We start from the raw sequence: 24,830 nt of genomic DNA, 5'->3' as shown, positions 1-24,830 counted from the left end.
CCCAGCGCATGGTGCACTCACTCTATGGAGAAAAAGGTGGACAGTCGCTTTGGCTTGAGAGTGTGGAGGATCAAATCTTCCAATCAGAGGTCCACTGATTGCCCATCCATTCCCTCTGGGACCCCCACCACACAAATATAGTTGCGGCAGGCCCTGCCTTCTTGGTCCTCTAATTGGGCCATGATTTCTGTTTGTCGCTTTGTCAGGACAGTTACTTGCTCCTCTAGGCGTTTGGTCCTAGATTGGAGACCCCCAGTGTTCGCTTTGGCTGTGGACGTTTTATCCGCTAGTTTCCAAAGGTCCACCCTAAGCAGGTTCACTTCCTCCATCACAGAATCGAGTTTGGGCTCTGGGGTACCTCACAAGTCTGTGATCGCTCTCATGATGACTTTTAGCGAGGGGTCTGGCCCTTGTTCATCAGCTTCATGCGTTGGAGGCGTTCCTGTTGCACCCCCTTCCCGGCACAGCGTGACTGTGTACTTATTGATATGGTTGACCTGACCAAGGCGCGGGCCCTTGGTGCGGACCATAGTCCTGCTGTTCCCCGGTCGAGGGCAACTCCATGATAACCTGGGGGTGGGGGTCCCGACAAGCGCCGGGCCTTATGTCCCTTTTATGTTCCTTCTAGTAGGCGAAACAGTTCGCTGCCTCGTATGTTCCTCATATTGGGCTATCCAGATTTCCCCAAGTTAACTGCAGGCACGCGACCGCACTGCAGTGTTCCTCGGGGCTCGCCTCTTTCTCGGGCCAGGGGGCCCCAGTCGTGGCCCCCTGTCACCACACCGAAGTCGAAGGCCTGAATTCCTTTCAGGCTGGAGCCGCCGGGCGCCCCCATCGGGTCTTTGTTGCAGTTTTGGGGGCCCCCGGGGCGGCTTAAACTATTATTGTCCACAGACTGGCCTTACTTTAGCCTGTGCCTACCTTCTTTATGTCCGGTTCAGAAGAATCTGCACTGTGGCGCTCACCGACACAGAGTCCACTGCTCGTACTCCGTTTCCCGCTAGCGTAGTGCGGCCCGTCTTCAGGCCGGCCCGCCAAGCACCAGCCTTCATTTCTTGTTCGTCTGGCACGCCAGTGCAGTGTGACCCACTGCAGGGGTCTCTACCGGGGCTCGGGGCCAGCACTGGTCCGGTTCTTTTTGGTTGCCGGGTGCCTCAGCCAGCACACAGCCGGCCAGGTGGATCTTCTATGGCGGGGTTGCTTAGATTCCCTAATAATCCCGCTCGTATTGAGCGCATCGGCAGCCCCAGCTAGTGACGGGTCGCGGCCGGTGCAATTTTGCCTCTCGGGAGTCGCCCAAGCATCACACTCCTCCTCGGGCGCCGTTGTAGCCTGGGTCAATGCAGGTCGCCAGTTTGTCCCTTGCCACTCCCTCAGCGGTCCCAGCCCATCTGTTTCCTTCGTACAAGCGGGAGGTGACAGATATTATGGTGATAAGTTCTGTTGGCAAGTGCAGCGCTCTCAGCGTGCACCCATCTTCACTGGGCACAAGCCATATCTTACCTTTATGCCCCCTGGACTTATCTAGGAGCAATGATTATCATGCAGTAGAGTTCAGAGTTGTACATTGGCCAAGGTAAGGAAAAGGGATGGGTGAATTTACAGAGCTGTGAATGACTGAAAGAAGACATCAGTTCAGTGGCCAGTGACTGACGGGATGTCATCAAGGGTGTGATATATTCAGATCTGGAAGTAGCAATCTACGACAGTGCTGCAGAATGGCAGCCTCCAACTAGCGCCCCACTGAACTTGTGAACATGATCAGTAAAGATTATGAGGATCTTAGCCCTTTCAACATGAATAGCAGTATCTAGTTACAGATTTGACACAAGAACTCTAAGAAGATTGAATTATGAAATGGGAGTAGCTGACCTTTTGTGATGACAAAGGATTCATTCTCCTCTTCATATTCCACTCTAGACGACTCAGAAGAAGCTCGAGTCACAGCAGTAATAACACCATCGGGCAAGGAGCGCTCCCCTTTACAGGGGCTGCACCCTCCATAGATCTACTTCATACAAACCCTCCTCTCGACTAGGTCAGTCAGTAAAGTTCATTATAGACATAAAGAACACTAATGGTGACATCATCCACTCATAAATGTACATTAGTTACGTTTTTCAATTGCCAAGGCCACAAGAGGCAGCTTTGTTGACTGTGTCCTGCCTACACCTTTTACCTTCCCTTTGTTCTTTCTTAGGATCATCAATTATGGCCCATCGCCACAGTAGCGGATGACAGAGAAGTACAAAGTCTGTGGTCGATGGATCTTTACGTTGAGGAACCAGTATTGGATCCCTGACCTCCCAGATCTTGGACAGCTTGCAGCTTGGGCGTGTGATGAGTCAGTGAAAGCGGCCCACATGAGTGCAGTAGAGGAGGATGGCTAGAGATAGCAGGATGGCCCTTGGCCTCACAATAGTCCCAAGAGGCAAGATGGAGTCAATTTTACTAACCGTCAAGCTAGAAGAAAAAGGTACTCCCTTAAAGACACTTTTTTTTTGCCAAGTTGCCAATAGAGTTTTTATTAGAATTTAAAATGTGTCAAGAAAAACAACTGATTGTCTTCATGTCCTGCTCGAAAAAAGCATGAAAAGGCAGACGATCTGAAGGGATTTGTCTTGACACTGAGACACTTGTGCACGTGGGGGAAATAAACTCAAAACACAGCAATGACAGGTAATGAAAAACTCAAGACACTTTGACGAAAGATATATTTTTCGACCAAGTATGCATTACCAGTAAGATGCAATGAGTTACAGGCGGTTGCTGGAAAGTTCTTAATCGATCCTACACGGAGTTTCAGCTACTCTGATACAAATATACGAAATACCGTTTAATTAAACGCACATTATTCTAATGGACCTGGCCATGGGACTACGTTTTAATTTCCTCACTAACGAACGTGGGGTATTCTTACTGAAGCTCGAGCTGTGGGTGGGTAAGATAAACTAAGCTTTGAGTTCTAATGATGCCCATAATGATGCTCACAGCTAGGTACAGACTAATCTGACTCTGGTGTTAACCTTTATACATACCTGTCTCATCTCAAAGCACCCCGACATTCCACATTCCAAGTACTGTCTATGGACTATTTTAATGGGAAAAGGTTATTTTCATATCTACTTCTGATTTTTTCACAGGGCGTTCTTTTATTTGGCTGCACAGAGACCTTCACTGTCCCATGGCACCACACTCTAGGCCATTTCTGTGGGTCAACTGTAGGTTGCAAGGACAGGAGGCAGACATGAGGGTCCAGGAGGCTATTCATCTTACAAAAGCTCCCAAAGAAAGAAATCAAATACAAAGAAAGGGCATAAGCTACAGACAGGGCGGCGGTTACCGTCCTGCATGGGGATGCAGCCTTATGCAGTGATTAATTTGTGAAAAAAATAACTGCAGGTGCCCAAATATTTTCCTAGGAAGCTGCCACCGATTCCCCCTTCTGACACTACTCACTTTCACTATTGGAGCCACCTATGTCTACCAGTGCGTAGCCTGCTTCCTGCACGAGTAAGGACCAAACCTGGATTGCAGTGAGCGTGCGAAGCAAGCAAGCCGGAGTTCCTCGAAAATGTTTTGAGGGGTTCTCCTCAAGACAATTTTGCAAACCTTGTGTCAACTCGTGCATTATACTGCTCAATTTTCACATACATCCAAACCTATAGGATCTGAAAAGGTACACTCAAAGGAAACCCTGTATGTTAATAACCTGGTTCATGGGGAGGGCAAGGCCTTGTAGTCAGTGGCGCAACTGAGGCCCCCTCAGTGCGGGGGGCCCCACCGAGCTCCAGAGGGCCCCCTCAGCACCTTGGCCTGAGAGCTCCTAAGCGAGTCTGGAGGGGGCCCCTCCTTGTACTTCTCTTTTTTTCACAAAAAAAATAGAAAAAGTCTGTGATGGGAAGAGGCACCTGGAGATGATTGACTCGAGTTAGGGAGACAGGACTGTGACGCAGGGTAAATGTCTAAGCCTCCGGCACGAGCACTTGGTCTCATTTCCCAGCCCATGCACACCACAGCAGTGATTCACTCTGTGGAAGGAGCCAATCATCGAAATGAATGAAGGACTTAATGGGACGTGCCTTCATATGACGTAGAGTTTGTAAAATCTATAACAACAACATGGAGCATTGCTATCTTACGGAGATCAATAGTGGACAGAGTCACAGTAAAAAAAAAGCACATTGTGAGAAGTTGGGGGTGCCTAGTAGATATTGGATGCAGCCTGCTGCCCATAGGAGAGACCAAACAATTGCCAGTGCCCTAAACCGGTGAGGCCCACAGGCACAAATTAACTGCTGACCCTGTGGTGTAGCTACAAGCAAGTTGTATGCCACATTTGAACAAGGGAAAGCACAGTGCCCAGTTAGCCCAAGCAGCTCAGTCATGCAATTTCAAAAGCCTTCAGGAGGGCTGTATTCAAAACATGGGTGGACAAACAGGAGATTGCCCTCTGACCTTGGGATTTATGAAACCTATTTATACACCCAGTCCCTGGACACATCCCAAGTACCTACATAGAAAGAGTTCACTCCAGCTTAGAGGCTCATACTGCACAGGAGCTACCAATATATGTCTCTTAAAACCAAGGAATTGTTAAAATTATTTTCTTTATTGACATGTTTTAAAAACTTCTCTGCAGCATTTCCACACATTTCCTTGCTCTTCCTGACAACACATACATTTAAAGTCCAAATTGGCCCTTCCTCAGGGTCTCGTGAGATTGCGGGACATGCCCAAAGAGATATCTGGGTCATGAAAGTACAACCTCAATCACCATCCTAAGGCTTACCCTTAACAATTCACCATCAACAACCACTAACACAACTGCTCCTATAATGGCCTGGTCACTAAACGCGGTCAGCCATTCTCAATCCGGAAATATTTCAAGCAAAGGGATCTGGTAAAGTTCTTGACACTGTAATAAAAATAAAACCAAATCCCTTGATAATAATGTGCTTCTCGTTAAGTGAAAGGCAATTAAATCTAAAGCCATACTGGCATAATGAAGTACAACCTGGAGGTAACAACGAGCATTTCCTACAACAATGATCCTCTGCTAAGGTAAAAAGCAGTTGTATCTCCCTGGTGGGAGGGAGTCCAAGAATAAAGTGCATTACTAGGTCAACGATGTAATTCCTGTAGAAAACAGGGTACCTAACACTGATGCGCTACATAAAATGTAGGTCCACTAGGAAAATAATAAATGTATTAAACTGAATTAAACACTTTATGTGATACTTCTTCAGTGGTATGTTCTACTCTTTCACAACCCCATGTCAGTTAAAGGGGTGTTTCAAACCAGATTTAGCAGTAACCATGCCCCTCCATCTCTGCATGCATGGATTTGATAAGTCACCAAGGAAATTTCAATATCTAAGGCAGTGGTGTCGACACACATGCACAATTTTTTAACACAGGTTTACATCACACTCTTCTTTCATTTTTTAACGAACCTTCTTGAACATTCTAGTTGAATCCTCACTGATTTGCATGAAGCGCATGATGACATTGTTCAAGTAGATGTCGCTCAGCGTTGCGTGGTCCTTGCTTTCCCTTCTTACTTGGTTCAAGAGGAGGTACCAGCAGTTTACCGGAGACAACAGATTCTGGTCTTTCCTGCAAATATAAAACATGAAGATATATAGAGTGTAAGTCTGAAATGTAAGTCAGTGTGACCACAGTTTCTAGTGCACCGATTGTTTGGTTCTTAAACTCGCTTTTTACAAAAGTATTTTAATAACTTAAAACCATACTTCCTCCTACCCTCTCTGTCTATGTCAGTCATCGCCTCCCACTTACATAAGCCGCCAAGAGCTTTTCCAATATGTTGCATCTTAAGTATTTTCTATGTAAGCAAAATACATTGGTATGTTTTACCCGAGTTGTAATTTATGAGAAACCAATGTTGTCAAATCTTTACTCAGTCAGTTTTTGCAAATGTCTCGTGTTTTGGAATGTGCATAAGTGACAGTAAGGTGGATAAATACATTATTGCATCTACTAATGATATCCTAGTGTAGCCTGAAAATTCACATGGCTCAAATCCTGGCAACTCTGCCTCTACATCCTCTGAAGTTGATATAATGCGTACCACCCAGTTTCCTAAAGATAACACTATGAATTAGCAGAGAAAATCACATGTGACTGTAAAATTAGCTCTATAAATCTACAGGTTATCTGATATAAATCAGTACATGTTATTCAATATTTGTTGTAATTCCTGCATGCGTAGCAAACTTCATTTGACCAGTATGGGGAACACCATCACCTACAGGATGGTACCTGAATTGGGTTTTTTAAGTCTGTCATATAGAAGAGATCTGGCCTCAGACTCATATCTTCTTACAACAGGTAGCTGAGCACCAGCCTGCACCGCAGCGCTTTGCATTTCAAACATGCACAAATATTCTATCACAGCAAACATGTAGAACAAGTGGAGTAAGGCAAACGCGAACAGACAAGCATGAACTGTAGGACATTCTGACCAGACAGTATCTCTGCCCTGGATCTGGCAGTTTTGGCAGCAGAAAGCATGCATTCTGCATTTAACCCGGATAGGCGCGTGCTTCTGGAAAATGGGTGAAGGGACCTTCTGTAATGGAGTGAGCCGAAATGAATGCTTATCAGAAGGACGGGAAGCAAGCAATATGAATTGGCATCCGGACAGGCAGAAGCCCACCCAAGTGGCTCCCATAGGTGATAAAAAGCCCGGGTATATCCTGGTGTCGTCAGTATAATCCAAATAGAACTGATCAGGTCTGATGTACGGTCTCTGTTCACCAACCAGGGATGTGCGTATGGGACAGTGACTGGTGTGTGACTGGGAGCACAGATTGTGATGCGACCTATGTGGTAATAAGTCACATCTCTAATATTCCATTTCCAAGTCTTCATAAAACAACCTGCCTATTGAATAATAATCAGGCAGATGGCTATTTGAGACCTTCTGTGATTGACTGTGAATGCAGAAATGGTGGTCTGCAAAAAACAGCAGACCTATGTTTGCATTCCCAAACAGGAACAAGCATTTGCAATGCAATAGGTCTTGCATTTGCGAGATGTTAAGCTACTGGCATTGTAAGTGACAATGCCTTTTATTTATCTGTTTTGATAACGAGCACATAAATAAAAGGCATCGTCATTCACAATGCTAATAGCGCAAACTCTTGTAAATGCAAGAACTATTTCATTTAAAAAAAAGAGGACGCCGTTACCCCAGGATGTTTGGAAAGTGAAAGCGAGCATGGTGCTCTGAATGCTGCAGGAAAGCATGTTGTGCCTGCAGTAGGAGAAACTCATGAAAGAAAATAGTGCTTACAGTCTAAATAAGACATACCGTGTAACAACAGAAGTAAAAGGGCCAGTCCTCATGGGAGGTTACAAATGAAGACAAGGTGGTACTAAGGAAGGAATAAAAAGCCTATTAACCAATCAGAGACCAGCATTTACAAAGGACAATGACGCAAGCCAATGAAAAATATGGGCGGAGAGTGGTCAGAGCTTCAAGTCCTTACTCAAATACAGCATGCCTCGCAGAGCAGCGCATGCGCGGCCCAAGCTCGAACTAGAAATTTTTAGAAGCAGTTTGTGATCCTTAAAGGAACAGATGCTGGTTTTATAACAACAATGCCTCTTGTTTGGGAATATATCGGGGGAAGCATACAGTGGTCCCCCTGTCCCAATGTCTGTGGTCCACACATTTCCCAAAGGGAAAGTTGTCCCTGAGGATTTTGGTAACTTTACAAAGGTATGAACTGCAATTGCATTTGCAAACCATTGATTCATAACAGTGACATTTGTAATCAGCTTGTGGTACCTCTTTCAAACCCAGTCTTAATTGTAGTTCAGATTGGAAACCTACACTCATGTTGTGCGTTAGAAAGGCTTTTCCGACACACAAAATGGGTTTAGGACATTACACAGCACACTTTCGTATTTACAAACCATGTAATTTTGCAAATCACTGGATTTGCGAACGCAAAAGTGTTTAGTACATCAAGCACCTTACGCCTTGTGATGTCTGAACTGTGTCTGTTCAGCAGAGGAGGCATGAGATCAAGAAAAGGGAGGGAGATAAATTATCTGGTGGATATGAAAATCAGACTGTACTTTGAGAAAAAAAGACAAGCTTCAATTACTATTCTGTTCTGTTTATCAGCTAAACCGACAAGTGCACATTGCATCCAATAAATTCAAATGGGTGTAAGTCAACCTGGTTAGAAGACATTTAATGCTCACTGTGCCTTTCATACTAATAAGCAGAATTGGCGTTTTGCATATGAAACATTGCCACAAAAAAAATACTGCGTGTACATAAAACAAACAAAGGGATTTAAGACACTAAACCACCCTTAAGAGCAACTAGAGAGGTAGAGATGAATTAATGGTGAAGAGGCGCCGTATTGAAATTCCACTGGCAAACTTCTGCAACTGTGAAATACTTTGTAACCTTCGTCAGCCATATTCTCTAAACTTAACTTCTTGATAAAATAACAACAAAAAAAGGTTTTTGCAGGCATATTTTCCCACAAAAACATTTTGGATTGAATTTGCCATGCCAAGTTATAGTTCTCATGGGGTGGGAGTAGGTGGGTGTACATGGCCTGCAACTCCGATTTATGTGTGATTTTTCCCTTACAAAAAAACAGTTTGCCAACCTTGTTGTGAATTTGAGCAATTGTTTCATGCAATTGGCAAAAGGCAAATCTACACACCTTTATTAGAACTCTCCTACTCAAACACCAATGCGTCATTCTACAGCCGCATGTATGGAAATATGAAGAGAATGAACGTTCAAATCTGACTTTTATTTGCCCATTTTTTTGAAACTGCGACAGTCTCACTAAAGGATTAGTGCATCCATAGAGGGCTGCCTGCAGGAGGACACACAGTGAACACGGCCTGCAATTCTGCAACCAAGCTCATACAATGCCTGCTTTGCTCTCTTATATAACATGTGAAACCTCACACTGCCAGGGGTTGTCTCAGCCCACACTTCATTCACCTCACGCAGACAAACATAACACAAGATTCAATATTTCGTCAATGAACACAGTATGGTATTAAAACTACGGTCACTTTTTTCACACTGTAGAAATCCACAACGGGATAAACAAAAAATTGAAATGCTGAACATATTTTCAATATAGTCAGTATTTTAATTTTCATTTTTTGCTGCAGTATGGAGAGTTCACATCCATTAGTTTTTGTATTATAAGGGTGACACTAATTAATCGTTCGTTGTTGGCAGGTACCTTTGATCTCACTGAACTGCTAATGTGTGTATCAGAAAGAAGGCTTTTCAATAGATGTTTTTGAAAATGTGTTGCATTTGAAGTGAAATGTTTGCTAAGGCCTAGGGATTCTCAAAGGTAATGTCTTTTTGATGTATTATCGCGTTTCTTTGGTGGTCCGTTCAGTTAAACAAACAGTGCTTTGCTCGCCTCCATTTGTTGATACAGAATGCCAGATAAGAAACAGAAAAGGCGAATATTTGTCCTCTTTGTGGTCACCTTCAAGCCTCTGAAGTAGGTACTTCCTCATCAATGGACTGGTAATTATCTATATCTAAAGCAGACAATGTTTGCTGTGAGCAGATTTTCTGGGTCAAGAACTTATTCGCTGTAGAGCCCAACGCAGTTTAACACCACCGATTTCTTTACTGTGAACATCTGTAGCCACTGCGAAGGGGAAATTAATGGGGGAATGGTGGAGCAACAGGATCAGGGCGCGTGGGCCGGAAATCAAAAGAACAAGCATTGGAAATGCAATACGTCGCACATTTTTTGGAGTTGGAGCAATTGGCATTAGAAATGCCAATTTTTTTTTACCTATGCAATAGAAATGCCCTCCCCACCTTAATAAAATAAAATACTCCGTAGTGTGTTTTTTAAATGTCGTAAACCTGCAATCATGCCGTAGCTCTGAGAGTGAAAATGGCAGTTCCGACTCCACATTAAAACAAGCAGTGTTCTGAGGGTGCAGTACCACAGGCTGTCATTAGGTGTCTCTTGGGACCTCTTTTGGCCACATATGGTACTGCACCCTGCAACATGACTAGACAAAGGATATGGCACAGAGGTAAGAGCTGCTGACAGGTGAGCTAGGGATCCCGGTTCAAGTCTGCTGTCGGGCTCAACATCCTGTGATAATGGGCTGATTGTTTAGTTTCCCTGAAGCATTTGTAAAGTAATACAAAAACTAGCAAAACAATAATGGCCTCGGAGGGTGGTGGGTGCCAGTGAGCAGTGTTAGGAAAGGGGTGAGGGGGACGATAGGGAGATTAAGGGATATGAAGCAAAGCAGTGTGGTTGGGGAGGCACGGGAGATAAAGCGAGGACAAGCAAATGATGCAACAGAAGTTTCACTGCACAAGTAAACAGAACAGCTAATGGGCAAAGAAAGACGCAGGCCAACTAAAAAATGTTCGCTGTAAGTATAAATAACATGTACAGTAAAAACACATGTAAGAGAGGCAGTCCTCATGGGAGGATGCACAATTCCAAAAGGAGGAACTACTAAGTGTAGTCACCAATGAAAAGTCAGCATTTCTAAAGGACACCAACAGGAACTATATAAAAGACTGGTGTTTTTAAAAGCCCATACATATCCTTGATCGAGTATGTCTTGAAGAGACAGCGCAAGTGCTGCCTCGGCGAGACCTAAAAAGCTGAGTGGGATGGGGACGAGCTGGGGGGTGGGACGATAGCATGAGGGAAGTGAGGATGTAAAGGAGGAAGCAGCACACAGGGGAGAGATGAACAGTGTAAGAAAACACATGCACTCCCATGAAGTGAGGAAAGCACAGGAAACGGCATTGTACTCAATCGGTCTTTCAACAACAGACAGTTAGAGCTGCCTTTGGACAAGACCTAAAAAGTGATGCATTAGTCATCTAATTTTAACGGTGCTCGTGATGCAATGGAGTGACCAGGCGCGCAACACCCATTGGACTCACAGGGCTTCAGCCCCCCCCGTCGTGTGTGGCAGCCCGGGATGAGACTGCTTCCCGGGCGCACACACAGCCGTACCCGAGCACTTCACAGGTCTTTAAGACCATTTGCATGTTAATGAGGCCTCGCTGTTGTTTCACCCCTTCTAAGAGCCCTTGCAGCTCCACTCTGCCTATGGCTTTAAAAGATTCAGCCCCCCCCCCCGAAATTTTTTTTTAGCCCCCCCCGAAATTTGGCTCTAGTTGCGCCTCTGGGAGTGACCATACTATAAGTGACTGGTGAATGTGCAGTGTGTCCTGTTATTACATATAGCAGGCAGTTTCCACATCATGCCTGTTTAGCAATTTACTTTACAGCTAAAGAGCACCGATGCAGTACTATTTTGGAATAACTTCTCTTCAACTGACTCGGGCATAGCAAGCCAAAGTCTCTCAATTGCCTAAGCAAGAGAGATGTCATTCTGCATCGAGGATGCCATTGCCTTTCAGGAGGTTAATATTCTAGGTTTACATTTACCACCAATTCCTTTTAACTTTAGTAATGAAAGAGGGAAACATATATGTTCAAGAGGAAAAGGAGAATTTGTCTGCCCTACCCCCCCCCCCCCCCCCCCCTTCCACCGAGGCAGTAGCGGAAACGTACTGCTAGGCGGGATGTTGTGTAGGATTCTTCGGCTGTCCGAATGGCAGGACAGGAGCATCCAGGGCTTGTCATCCTGCTGCCACCACCTGCCTATAGACACATGGCAGTAGAGCGGTAATTAGTGCCCCACCTCAATGGCTGCCAGGAATCTCATGTTCCCTTGCCATCTGACATCAGGACACAGCTCCAGTGCTGTCGCTAACTGGCCCCTGGCTCCTTTCACAAGACACAGAGGTGACACAGAGGTGCTTTTGCTCTTCATCACTACATTTGTTATTGTTAATGACATGTCAGAGAATGGCATCTCGTTTGCTATATTCTTAAAATAAAATAGGTGTCCAAGGTGAAGGTATATGTCACAATGGAGGATGACTCGAGGCCCAAGCCTGCTTTTCTAAGCCATCACGTTGAAATAGCTGTCCTCTTGGAATCGAGTGAATGTACAGTTTCTGCCTACAGCGAGTCTACTCTTTCTTATTTGCAATGCTTAGGTTTCCTTGATTGCTGAAATCCTTCTGCGATCACAAGGTTTATTCTACCACATGTTACTCTATTCGCATTGGACCTCAAGGACGTGAAATCCATGCCGCCACATTCTTTAAGTAACCACGCCCCTACCCTGATGGAACCCCACTGGTTGCCCTTGCCGGATGGCATCATATTTAATACCAGCTACATCATCTGCTTAGCCATCACAACCGGCGCCCCTACCTTCTGACAGACAACTTCCCCTTCTTGTTCCAGACATGCATCCAACAGGAGCACAGTCAGGTCTCATATGAAGAAACTCAAGACCTTATCTATGCTCCTAGGTTCAGGGCTGCCCCCGTCAGCATAGAGCAAAGGTAAAGATACATCTCTAGAACAGTGGTGGCTGCCTCTGTATGGGGATGGGGGAGGCATTATATTAAAAAGAAAATTTGACTTAATTTCTTCGCCGCACCTGCATGTCTCTCCCGTAGTCCTGTAGACTACCGGAAGCACCCACTCTCTCGGACTTTATCCGCCAATCGCAAAGCTGCAGGGGCAGCGCTGTGATAGGTCTGACCGGCCGAAACGGCTGTTCAGGCAGTAACTGGGAGGCTGGGCATGTTCTTCACTGGGCTGTGCAACACAGCCCAGGGGAGAACATGCCAAGTGCGCATTACTGTTTGGATGGCCCCAGAAGGCCGACCAAGCCGTTATGTGCACTTAGGGAGTGGGTGCAAAACACTCCTGCTCCCTCTGATGTGGGGGAGCCGAGCCCCGCCCGACCTGGCTGGAGTCGGCGTCCCTCTAAGAAAAATAAAATGATAACTTTCTTTATTATCATTTTATTTTTATTTTGCACTGCTCAACGAGCTGTGGGGCTACGCTCCTTCGTCTTAGTGGAAGAGCCGCCACTGTGTGGAAGTTTTGAATTTTGACATACCTTTGGCAACATGATTGGGATCTTTGACACAAACCCAATCTCCCACAGAGAGATCTTTCTCAGAACGTTTGACTCTATGTAGCGTATCATCTTAGCTTGATACCTCTCCACCCTGGGTCTGACAATTTTATCAGCACCTAAAGCGCTGTACTTTTGGTTTGACACGCCCTTAATCACGCTGGACATAACCTGGAAGAGGGAGGGCGCCCCCGCAAGATTTCAAAAGGGGAAATGCCAGAAACAGCATTGGGGCACCACCTGTGTGACCATAACATTTCCCCGACAGCTTTACACAAATCAACCTTGTTTTGAACAGCCCATTGAATGCATTCCACTAACGTATGGTTCATTTTTTCCACGAGCTCGTTCACTTGTCGATGATACAAAGCAACGCGTTTGTGTTTTATGGCATTGGTGTCCAGAAAATATTTAATTTCTCTCGAAACAATCTGGACTCCTTTGTCAGAAACAGTCTCTTTGTGGCAACCTTCTCTCAGAAACAAACTGCTGAGAAACTGAACGACCCCAGAAGTATTGGGCTCTTTTACAAACTTCACCTCCCACCATTTACTGTAGTAATCTACGACAACAATGGCAAATTTGAATTTGCGCTGCAAAATTCTGAAAGGGCCTATGAAATCAATAGCTAGTTTGGACCACACAGACTCAGGCAGGCTAACAGGTTGGAGTGGAACAGCTTCAGTTTTAAGCCCCTTATCACTGGTGGCACACATGACACAAGCTCAGACACGGGCGATGATGACAGTGTCCATCCCAGATGTGTGCTCTTCAACCCGAATATTTATTGGCCACAGCATCAGCAGTCCACGATCAACTGACCAACCTGGAATGCTGTACCCACATAACAGCATTCTACTTTCCAGAGAGGGAATTCTGGAATGTTGAAGCAATGAGATCATGACACACTGCTCTAGAAAGAACACTACATCTGAACACATCTGACTGTCCATTTCCTCTCTCAGAACTCTGCATCCCCTTCCCTCTTCTCTAGGTAAACGTTGTCCGATTGTGTATTCTTTTCCTTTGGCCCTGTAGAGCACTCAACTGTCAATGGCTAGGCTTGCAGCACGTAAATACAAGACACAAACATACATTCTGCCCTGCCATGGCCCCCTAGAACTCTTTCAAATGGACACAATAAAAGAGTACAGTCCTTTCTGAGGCACTTCTAAGCACACGTTAAGCTCATGTCGGAGAGTGCTATAACTCTGCAATTTTAGAACTTTCCAACCATCAAAAGAATACACATTGGGCATGACAGGTGTTCAAGTCAAGAGAAGAACCCGTTCTTGAGAGGAGTCAACATTAGGACATTGACAAAAAACCCTCAGCGCTGGTCTGCTGGGTTTACAACTTAGTCAGCACTCTTGATTCAAGGGTGCTACTGCTACGCGTGGAGTATGAACTGATGATTGCGTAGGACAGAGAGAACTTAGTCCTTGACCTTTTAACATATCCGTAGACATAATTTGAACCTATGATCAACAGTCCACTCTTGAAATACCTTCAACCACAGCTTTGATTCAAAAGATGCGTCCTGTGAGGGATAAAATATTTTGGCCTGTGATAAGCACCTGCTGGTACTGATGCGAGTGAGCACAGTGAGCCGAGCGGCCATTGTTCATGCCTCACTGTAGCAAAAACTAGTTCAAAGTTTCCAAGGGAAACTCACCCAAGATGTCAGCATCACTGTGACAGGTCCTCAACAGCTCATTGCAGTTTACGGAGCCTTTGAGAGAGATTCGTCGGAGCCCCGACCAAGCTCATCAACAGACTGCAAAGAATCCAGAATGCCTCTGCACGCCTGATCCTCGACATCCCGTGCCGCGACCACATCACCCCCCATCTGAGGAACCTGCACTGGCTCCCTGTCGACAAAAGAATCTTCTTCAAGCTCCTGAACCACGCACACAAGGCACTCCACAAGACCGGCCCAGCCTATCTCAACAGCCGACTCTCCTTCTACGTACCCAACAGGAAACTCCGCTCCGCCGACCTCTCCCTGGCTACCGTCCCACGCATCCGTAGAACCACAGCCGGAGGCAAATCCTTCTCCCACCGTGCCGCCAAGACCTGGAACACCCTCCCCCTCATCCTACGACAAACCGAAGACCTTCTAACCTTCAGGAGACAACTTAAGACCTGGCTGTTCGACCAGTAGCAACAGCACCCCCCTCCCCTCCCTCAGCGCCTTGAAACCCTTGAGGGTATGTAGTGCGCTTTATAAATTAATTGATTGATTGATTGATTGCGCTAATCTGACTGACTTACATCATTGACGAGACTATGGCCCCCATGCCTTAACACTGGAAACATTCGACTAAGCGCATATATATATATATTTCTATAGTAAAACCTTCAAGGACCTAGTAAACTATTTTTTCTAATGCAGAAAATAAAAACAAACGAAACAAAAAGACTAATAGCAGACAGAAGTTTCAGGGATTTTAATTTTCTGCTATAAATACGTTTGCAAAATAATGATATGCTTACATAGCTTTTATGCAATAAATATAACTTGGATTATTAACATGACTAACGTAGTAATTTAGTTGGTGGAACAAGCTACAATTAAATGATACGACTGCCAAGACAATACCAGTTCCTTGTCTGTGAACAATAAAATTACAACAGCTCAGTATTTAATTATTTAGAATAATAGAAAAAGATTTGTGAATTAACATGCTTTTACATTACAACATAAAATTAGCAATATAGTGCTATCCAGTGGTTGCATTTTTCCTGCCTTGTAGGCAGCAAATTATAGTTCACGCAAAATAAGAAAAGTCTGTTCAGCTTCATTAGGCATTTTTCGAAATGTCTAAGAGAGCAGGAGATAGACTATGGTTGCACAGGCTTTTCTCTCATCATCTTCAGGGATTAGTTGTTTATGTAGCCCGGAAGACCAAAGCACCTCAGCATTCATGTCTAAGATGTTGCAAGAAACTGTGGCTGTTCACTGAATCGGGAGGAATCTTGAATAATTACACCCAAGTGCTTCAAATCCATAGAAGGTATTAATTTATTTAAGGGTTGTGCAGAGAAGCGCTTTGTAGCAGACTTTGTGGCGCTCAGTCCGCACAGAATAGGTACACCACAGGGCACAGGCCATGGCCAAAGGCTTTGCCCAGCGTGTAATGGGTACATGGGTTCAGGGCCAAAGGTCGTGCACAGCGGGTGCTGAAAAATCATTAAAAACAACAATTAAATTTACTGAAAAAAACACAGTTAAAAAGTGAGTTATGGTTCTGACTCAAGCTTGTCCAAACCCATGAAATTCGCCAGTTATGGTCAGCAATGAATGCACCACTCACACAACTTGCGTCATTCGGCGCGCTCAAAATACCAGGGTGGCAAAGGAGCAGTCATGAACGAAAAGGCGATCAAAAGACCAACATGACGCCCAATGGTGGGCTGAACGAGCTTTGGCGCGCGTAGTGTGTGGCGAATAACCATAACTGGGAAAGTTTTGTAAGTGAATTAAAACATGGCGAAAATTATTTTAAACCATACCACACTGGGAAGTCTAGAGGCCTCGCCACCCCTACGGAGACATATAAACCCTGAAGAGCTATAATTTTACACAAGTAAATCACATATTTGTACTTAAAACGTGGCTTAGAAAGGTACTGTGTTTACAGGACAGAGCAGCAAGCTTTAGGAAGAGGATGTAGGTCTAGGCTGTAGTTTCAGATGGAGTAGCTGGCCAATCAGAAATGATCGTCAAATCACTCATCACTTTAATGATCAGGTACGAGCTTGTGAAGACATATCTAGTGACCAGAAATTCACAAGTAAAGTGATGGGATTTAATCGAGCTGCACTGAGTCTCAGCCTGAATTTCTCCAAGCGGTGGCTTAACAATAGCCCCAGCAACCCACGAGGTGCGGAGTGGGGGGGGGGCTGAGCTCCAGGCGGCCCCCTCTGGCACTGTGCGCAGGCAGGCCTGAGCGCTCCTGACTGGCTACGAAGCATGGGGGGGCTCCATATACACTTCGCAGGTGAGCCCCGCAAGTTTCGTTAAGCCACTGTCTCAGCACGTTTCTTGAAATTGTACCCTATAGTTGCACTTCCTTTTGGGTATTATGTTGGTGATGCTTGCGTAATCCACATACGGCAGCGCTCTTGAATGAATGGATCCTTGTGGCATTCCGCTTCTTGCCACCTCTCCCCATTGCCCTCTCTATAGACCAGCAACCTTTGTCTTTCTGTGATTCAGCGTCTTCCAGACCTAGTTCACAGCCTCGGACATTGGACTGATTCTTCTAAACTGGCCTCAGAATAATTTGTTGGGAACAGTGCCACAACTTTGTCAAAATCCACCTCCGCTAAAGCCATCCTGAAATTAATCTGAAGCTATAGAGCTAAAACGATTTGATTTAATCATCACAACTTCTAACTGGTGAAATCATGATGCAAGGGACCATGTGATATCAAAGTATCAATGTTTTATTCTAATCATATTTTGTTGAATTTGTCCCACCACTTAGGGTGTATTTACTGGCATTAAATGTCAAGCCTCTTTCATGCTGCCATTTGTGAGACTGACTAAATCTGCTGCTCTCCATCACCATGCCCGTCTCCAAAGAAGGATTAAACTAAAGGGCCTGCGATGCTGCCTGTACCCCGTAACGGCAATCAATAAATTCAATACCATTACATTGAATAACAGTATTGCCTGTTATTATAACTCTTTGAGGCCGCAAACCTACCTCTGAAGCACTATATAAAAACAAGTAATTTCCCAGATCCTATCCTTGCATTGTTAGCTCAGCAATTTCCCATACATTCATGCACAATCACCTTTCTTCACTTGGACTTCTTTAGTTCTGTTTCAGGCACCCTGCACATCAATGTTGCCATTGTGAACACTACAGGAAAGTCTTTGTGACTGTCTGTGCTGTTTTTCTGCCTTTCAAGACCTATTCCTCAGAACTTCTTTCCAGCACCCCTCTGCTTCAGCAAGTCCCATTTCCGGAATTTTTGTGAAAATTCATTGTATGCACTAAATCCTCCAAAAAGCACTTTGTTTGCAATCCTATGAATGGATTCAACTAATTCTTTGTCCAGCTCGCCCGCTGCCGCCCGCCCGTACTCCTGCCCCGGCTTGGGCCTCCTTATATAGCACCAAAGCAAACAACAGACCCTTTGCTACTTTTATCCCCCAACTTTCTGGTGCTTTTAAGTCTCTGGAGGCTTCTCAAGTCTCGCCATATTTCACTCCCACCTCCCACTATGCTGTCCCTCAGGTCACATTAACATCCAGGTCATTCTCTTCCAAGCACACTCCAAATCTGCTCTCAGACCATAAGCACTTGTGCACATCGAACTTCGCCTTCACCTCTTATCTCCCAAATGTCCTCTTTCTATTAATAACAAAGAATCCTGGACCATTCTCTACAATCCTTATCAAACTTGCTATTGGGAGGCCCATTAAATTTACCTTGGTTGCTTTGCGGGTGTTGTTGCCTGAAGGCCCCAAATTGTCGAACTTAGCATGGCGACAAATTAATGGTAACCTTGCAGACCGAGTTCTAAGGAGCAATGACACTCGGTCCCTTATATCATTTTGAGAACACTGTTGCCGTGATCGTTGTATAAGCATCCACAGTTGCGCTCTTTAAATTTGCTACCTACCTTTGTTGCTGCCTATATTGATCAGATTGGTTTCCCTCAATATATTTTAACCATACCGGCTCACTCCAACTATTCTGGCCTCTCATTCGTATTTTTCATCTAGTGTGCTACATTCATTTATTCTGTGATTGTTACATAGAGGTCACCCTCTGGCCACATTTGCCCAGGGTCCTAATTCCTGCATTGGATCTTGTGGAAAACCAACAGTTTTAATGTGAATGAAGCCCGGCACGATACTTAAATGGTCAGGAATTGAACTCAATCAATCAATCATAGGCATTTATAAAGCGCACTACTCACCCGAAGGGTCTCAAGGCGCTAGGGGGGGGGGGGGGGTCCGCTACTGCTCGAACAACCAGGTCTTGAGCTTCTTCCTGAAGGAGAGGTGGTCTTGGGTCAGGCGTAGGTCGGTCGGGAGGGCGTTCCAAGTCTTGGCGGCCAGGTGGGAGAAGGATCTTCCTCCTGTTGTCGCTCTGTGGATGCGGGGGACGGCTGCGAGGGCGTGACTGGTCGAGCGGAGGTGGCGTTTGGGAGCGTAGAAGTTGAGGCGGCTGTTGAGGTAGGTCGGGCCTTGGTTGTGTAGGGCTTTGTGTGCGTGTGTGAGGAGCCGGAAGGTGATTCTTTTGTTGATCGGGAGCCAGTGCAGGTCTCTCAGGTGTCTGGAGATGCGAGTTCGTCTGGGAACGTCGAGGATGAGTCTCGCCGAGGCGTTCTGGATCCGCTGGAGTCTCTTCTGGAGCTTGGCGGTGGTACCGGCGTAGAGGGCGTTGCCGTAGTCCAATCGACTGGTGACGAGGGCCTGGGTGATCGTCTTCCTGGTCTCGGTGGTGATCCACCGGAAGATCTTACGTAGCATGCGCAGGATGTTGAAACAGGACGAGGAGACGGCGTTGACTTGTCTGGTCATGGAGAGGGAGGAGTCCAGGATGAAGCCCAGGTTGCGTGCGTGGTCTGTCGGTTTGGGTGCGTTGCCCAGGGCGGGGGGCCACCAGGAGTCGTCCCAGGCGGAGGGTGAGGAGCCCAGGATGAGGACTTCCGTCTTGTCTGTGTTCAGTTTCAGGCGGCTGGTCGTCATCCACTCGGCCACGTTTTTCATCCCTTCGTGAAGGTTGGCTCTGGCGGTGGCGGGGTCGTTGGTCAGGGAGAGGATCAGCTGGGTGTCATCAGCGTAGGAGATGATGTTCAGGTTGTGTTGGCGTGCGATGGCCGCGAGGGGGCTCATGTAGACATTGAAGAGGGTGGGGCTGAGCGAGGAGCCCTGAGGGACGCCGCAGATGACTTCCGTGGCTTCTGATCTGAACGGGGGCAGGCGGACTCTCGGTGTCCTTCCGGTGAGGAAGGAGATGATCCAATCCAGTGCCTTCTCCTGGATTCCGACGTTGTTGAGGCGCTGCACTAGGGTGCGGTGGCAGACAGTGTCGAATGCCGCGGAGAGGTCTAGGAGGATGAGGGCCGCTGTTTCTCCGTTGTCCAGCAGGGTTCGGATGTCGTCGGTGGCAGCGATGAGGGCGGTCTCGATGCTGTGGTTGGCCCGGAAGCCTGACTGGGAAGGGTCGAGGGAACCGGTCGTCTCGAGGAAGGCTGCCAGTTGCTTGTTGATGGTCTTCTCGATGACTTTGGCTGGAAACGGGAGGAGCGAGATGGGGCGGTAGTTCTTGAGTTCGGTGGGGTCCGCCGTTGGTTTCTTTAGTAGAGCGTTGAGTTCGGCGTGCTTCCAGCTCTCAGGGAAGGTGGCGGTGTCGAGGGAGGTGTTGATGATGTCCCGCAGGTGGGGTGCGATGACAGCGTCGGCCTTGTTGAAGATGTGGTGAGGGCAGGGGTCGGTTGGGGATCCGGAGTGGATGGAGTTCATCGTGCTGATGGTGTCTTCGAGGTTGATCGGTGTCCAGGCGTTGAGGGTGGTGGTGGGGGGCGTTGGTTTGGTCGTGGGGAGCGTTGGTTGTGTTCTGAAGCTGTTGTGTATGTCAGCGATCTTGTTGTGGAAGTAGGAGGCGAGGGAGTTGCAGAGGTCTTGCGATGGGGTGATGTCGTTGGTTCCGGCGTTGGGGTTGGAGAGCTCTCTGACGATGTTGAAGAGTTCCTTGCTGTTGTGTGCGTTGTTGTCCAGCCGGTCCTTGAATGCTGTTTTCTTGGTGGCGTGGATCAGTTGATGGTGCATTCGGGTGGCGAGCTTGAGGGTAGTCATGTTGTCTGGCGTTGGGTCTCTTCTCCAGGCTTTCTCGAGTGCTCGGCAGTTCTTCTTGGAGCTCTTGAGTTCGTCGGTGAACCACGGGGCCTTCTTGCTTCCGGGTCTGCTGGGCGGGGTCCTCAGAGGGGCGAGCTCGTCCGCGCAGGTGGAGATCCATTTCGTGAGGTTGTCGGCGGCTTGGCTGGGGTTCGGTGAGCTGGCGGGAGGGTGCTGGCTCAGGGATGCGGCGAGTTGTTCGGCTGTGATCTTGTTCCAGCTTCTTCGTGCAGCCTGTTGCTGGTGGTGGTGGACCGTGGTTCTTTTGAAGGTGAAGTGGATGCAGCTGTGGTCCCTCCAGTGGAGTCCAGTGGCGTGGCTGAAGGAGATGTCTTTGCTGGACGAGAAGACGGCGTCGAGTGTGTGTCCGGCGAGGTGGGTGGGGGTGGTCACCAGCTGCTTGAGTACGAGGGTGGCGAGGTTGTCAAGCAGGGTGGTGGTGTTGCGGTCGTTGTTGTTCTCCAGGTGGAAGTTGATGTCCCCGAGGAGGATGTAGTCAGCAGAGGGGAGGGCGTGCGGGCTGATGAAGTCGGCGATGTCTTCGCTGAATTGAGTGCGTGGTCCCGGGGGTCGGTAGATCAGGGTGCCTCTGAGGGTGGTCTTGGGGTCGGTGTGGATCTGGAAGTGCAGGTGTTCGGCGGTTGTCAGGGTGTTGTCGGCGTTGGTCGAGATACGGATGGTGTCCCTGTGGATGATGGCGATGCCTCCTCCAGTCTGGTTGTCGCGGTCTCTCCGGATGATCTTGTAGCCCTCTGGGATGGCGATGGCGATGTCGGGCGCTGAGGAGTCGTACATCCAGGTTTCCGTGAGGAAGGCAACGTCAGGAGCTGTGGTGTCGAGGAGGTTCCAGAGTTGAACGGCGTGTCTGTGGACGGAGCGGGTGTTGAGCAGGACGGAGCGGGTGTTGAGCAGGATGCACTTGAGGTGGTTGCTGCTGGTGTTCGGCTTGGCGGGTGCTGGTGTGGGGCGGGTCCGGATGCAGGTGAACTTGCAGTTGCGGCAGCTGAAGGGTCCGTGGGTGCGTCTCGGAGTGGCTCGGTAGCACCCGGGGGTTCGGCCGGTGTTGAGTGCGTTGAGGGTGGCGGCATCGTAAGTCCGGCGGGTGGGGTGGCCTCTGCGGGGGCCAGGGCTTCTGGAGCTGGGTGCGGTCCAGGCGCGGACGGGCGCAGACGGGCTTACCTTTGGCGCACCTTCGGCGCTCATTCGGTGCTCCCGCTGCGCGCGTCCGCTGCGCGGTCGCTGAGGGGTTGACATAAGAGGGGAGTCGGGAGGGCGGGTCAGCTGGGAGGCGGGGTCGCGTCCACCAATGGACTGGTGAGGGGGCGGGGCCGCGGTCAGGAAGCGGCGGGAAACTGGATCGGGTTGGGCGGGCGGCCCTACGGCGGCTGGGGCGCCGCTCTCGGCGTCGAAGGAGACTGGAGCAGCAAGGGGCTCAGGAGCAGGAATGAGGAGCAGCGAGGGGGCAACCAGGCCGGAGGCGCAGTGGTCGAACTTATGACTTATTTTCAAATAAACTAACATATTGCGCCCTGAAGAAGGAGCTTGCTGAGTTACATGGGATCTCCGAAACGCGCGTCGGCGCTTTTTCCTTGTTCATTATTTTACTGTATTTGTATGTTGTATTGTATTCTGTTATTTATTGTCTTGTAGATCTTTTCTGTTGTAGTTTTCTTCCGTTGCAGATTTTTGTCTTTTCATGTATTCTCATTTACTGATTTTGTAATCATGATGTGTGCTGGGCCAGGTTGTGTTTTACACTACTATTGTGTTTTTTGTATTATATATAAAAAAAAGAAAATATGGATATATAATCAGTATAAAAATGATATGTTTTGATAAATCAATGCAATAAATAAATTATTTTTTTATATTTCTCTTGGTCTGTGGGTGTGCCTAATTCTATGGACATATTACCTACAATCGAAGTATTTATGTGAAGGAAGTTTTGTGTTTTTTTGATATTTATCATTTCCCTGATTACTTCCTCACCCATTTAACTATTTCAGGGTCCCTCTTCTGTAGTCTTGTTAGTCTGCTCAGGCCTCTGCCTTTTCTCCTGGTCCAGCCTAGGGCCGGCACAATCAGTAGTGGATCAGTGAAGCCTTTCCGAGGGAAGTTTCAAGCTCGCTTTGAACCTAGCATCCCGGGGTAGCTCCGCTCGTGTGTTTGGTGCAAACGTCATTGCCTTGGAGTATCGCTGACGTGGTACTTGAGTAGTGGATGAAGATTGGGGTACACCCGTCAGGTTCTTCCAAAACCTTCCACTTGCCAATTCTTCTGCTCGCTGCAGAGCAGGTGTAGGTTCTGTTGCGAGGATATGGTATGTAAGGCAAAGTTGTTATGGTGTCTTTCCACCAAAATTTCACCTCCCTTTATGTCCACAGCAGCCAAACTGAAGGCAGGCATTGGCAATAGTTTGTAAGGTTCAGAAATGCACCTTTGCCCTGAAGTTGTGGGAAGTCTTAGAGCTGCAAAACTAATCAAAATAGCAAATCATCACCAGGAACTTATTCATGTGAATGTTTTCTGATCATCGCCAGTGTTGAACAGATTTACACGCCAGACACGGGAGAGCATGCTCAACAGCAACAGAATGATGCGATGTGCAGGAGAGGCAGACTCGAGCACTAGAATATGCTCTGACTTATGAATGTAATCACCAGAAACCAGGACCACTCATTCTTCAAAGCCAGGAACTCAAACACCAATGTGCTGCATATTGCAGCACTGCTGTGCCTCCGGTCCCTCTTGAAGGTTGCATATTGCAGCACTGTTGTGCCCTCTAACCCTCGCTGTGGGCTGCATATTGCAGCACCGTTGTGCCACCTGACCCTCGCTGCATATTGCAGCACTGTTGTGCCCTCTAACCCTCGCTGTGGGCTGCATATTGCAGCACTGTTGGGCCTCCTGTCCCTCGTTGCATTTTGCAGCACTGTTGTGCCTCCTGTCCCTCGCTATGGGCTGCATGTTGCAGCACTGTTGTGCCTCCTGTCCCTCGCTGTGGGCTGCATATTTCAGCACTGTTGTGCCTCCTGTCCCTCGCTGTGGGCTGCATATTGCAGCACTGTTGTGCCTCCTGTCACTCACTGCATATTGCAGCACTGCTGTGCCTCCTGTCCCTCGCATACTGCAGCACTGTTGTGCCTCCTGTTCCTCACTGTGGGCTGCATATTGCAGCACTGTTGTGCCACCTGTCCCTCGTTGTAGGCTGCATATTGCAGCACTGTTGTGCCTCTTGTCCCTCGTTGTGGGATACATATTGCAGCACTGTTGTGCCTCCTGTCCTTCGCTGCATATTGCAGCACTGTTGTGCCTCCTGTCCCTTGCTGTGGGCTGCATATTGCAGCACTGTTGTGCCTCCTGTCACTCGCTGTGTGCTGCTGTTGGGCCTCCTGTCCCTCGCTGTGTGCTGCATATTGCAGCCCTGCTGTGCCTCCTGTCCTTCATTGTGAGCTGCATATTGCAGCACTGTTGAGCCTTTTGCCCTCGTTGGCTGCATACTACAGCACTGACTTGCCTCCTGTCCCTCGTTATGGGTTGTATACTGCAGCACTGTTGTGCCTCCTGTCCCTCGCTGTGGGCTGCATATTGCAGCACTGTTGTGCCTCCTGTCCCTCGTTGTGGGCTGCATATTGCAACACTGTTGTGACTCCTGCCCCTCGCTGCATATTTCAGCACTGCTGTGCCTCCTGTCCCTCGCTGTGGGCTGCAGCACTCTTAAGCCTCTTGTCACTCGGCTGCATACTGTAGTACTAATTTGCCTCCTGTCCCTCGTATTGGGTTGCATACTGCAGCACTGGTGTGCCTCCTGTCCCTCCCGGTGGGCTGCATATTGCAGCACTGTTGTGCCTCCTGTCCCTCGCTGCATATTGCAGCACTGTTGTGCCTCCTGTCCGTCACTGTGGTCTGCATATTGCAGCACTGTTGTGCCTCCTGTCCC

The 24,830-nt window shown here is 47.6% G+C and overlaps 1 protein-coding gene across 1 annotated transcript in view; it reads right to left on the bottom strand.

Moving 5' to 3' along the window:
• SRGAP1 (SLIT-ROBO Rho GTPase activating protein 1) overlaps positions 1 to 24,830 on the bottom strand; it is a 497,889-nt gene that overhangs the window by 247,106 nt on the left and 225,953 nt on the right. Inside the window, exon 3 of the mRNA XM_085653404.1 lies at positions 5,457 to 5,619. Coding sequence (XP_085509530.1) covers positions 5,457 to 5,619 — 163 coding nt within the window. The remainder of the gene's footprint in view (positions 1 to 5,456; positions 5,620 to 24,830) is intronic.

The sequence above is a fragment of the Triturus cristatus genome, chromosome 4_1, assembly GCF_964204655.1.
Source record: "Triturus cristatus chromosome 4_1, aTriCri1.1, whole genome shotgun sequence".
Taxonomy (NCBI): Eukaryota; Metazoa; Chordata; class Amphibia; order Caudata; family Salamandridae; genus Triturus; species Triturus cristatus.
This window is presented reverse-complemented; position numbering and strand designations above follow the sequence as displayed.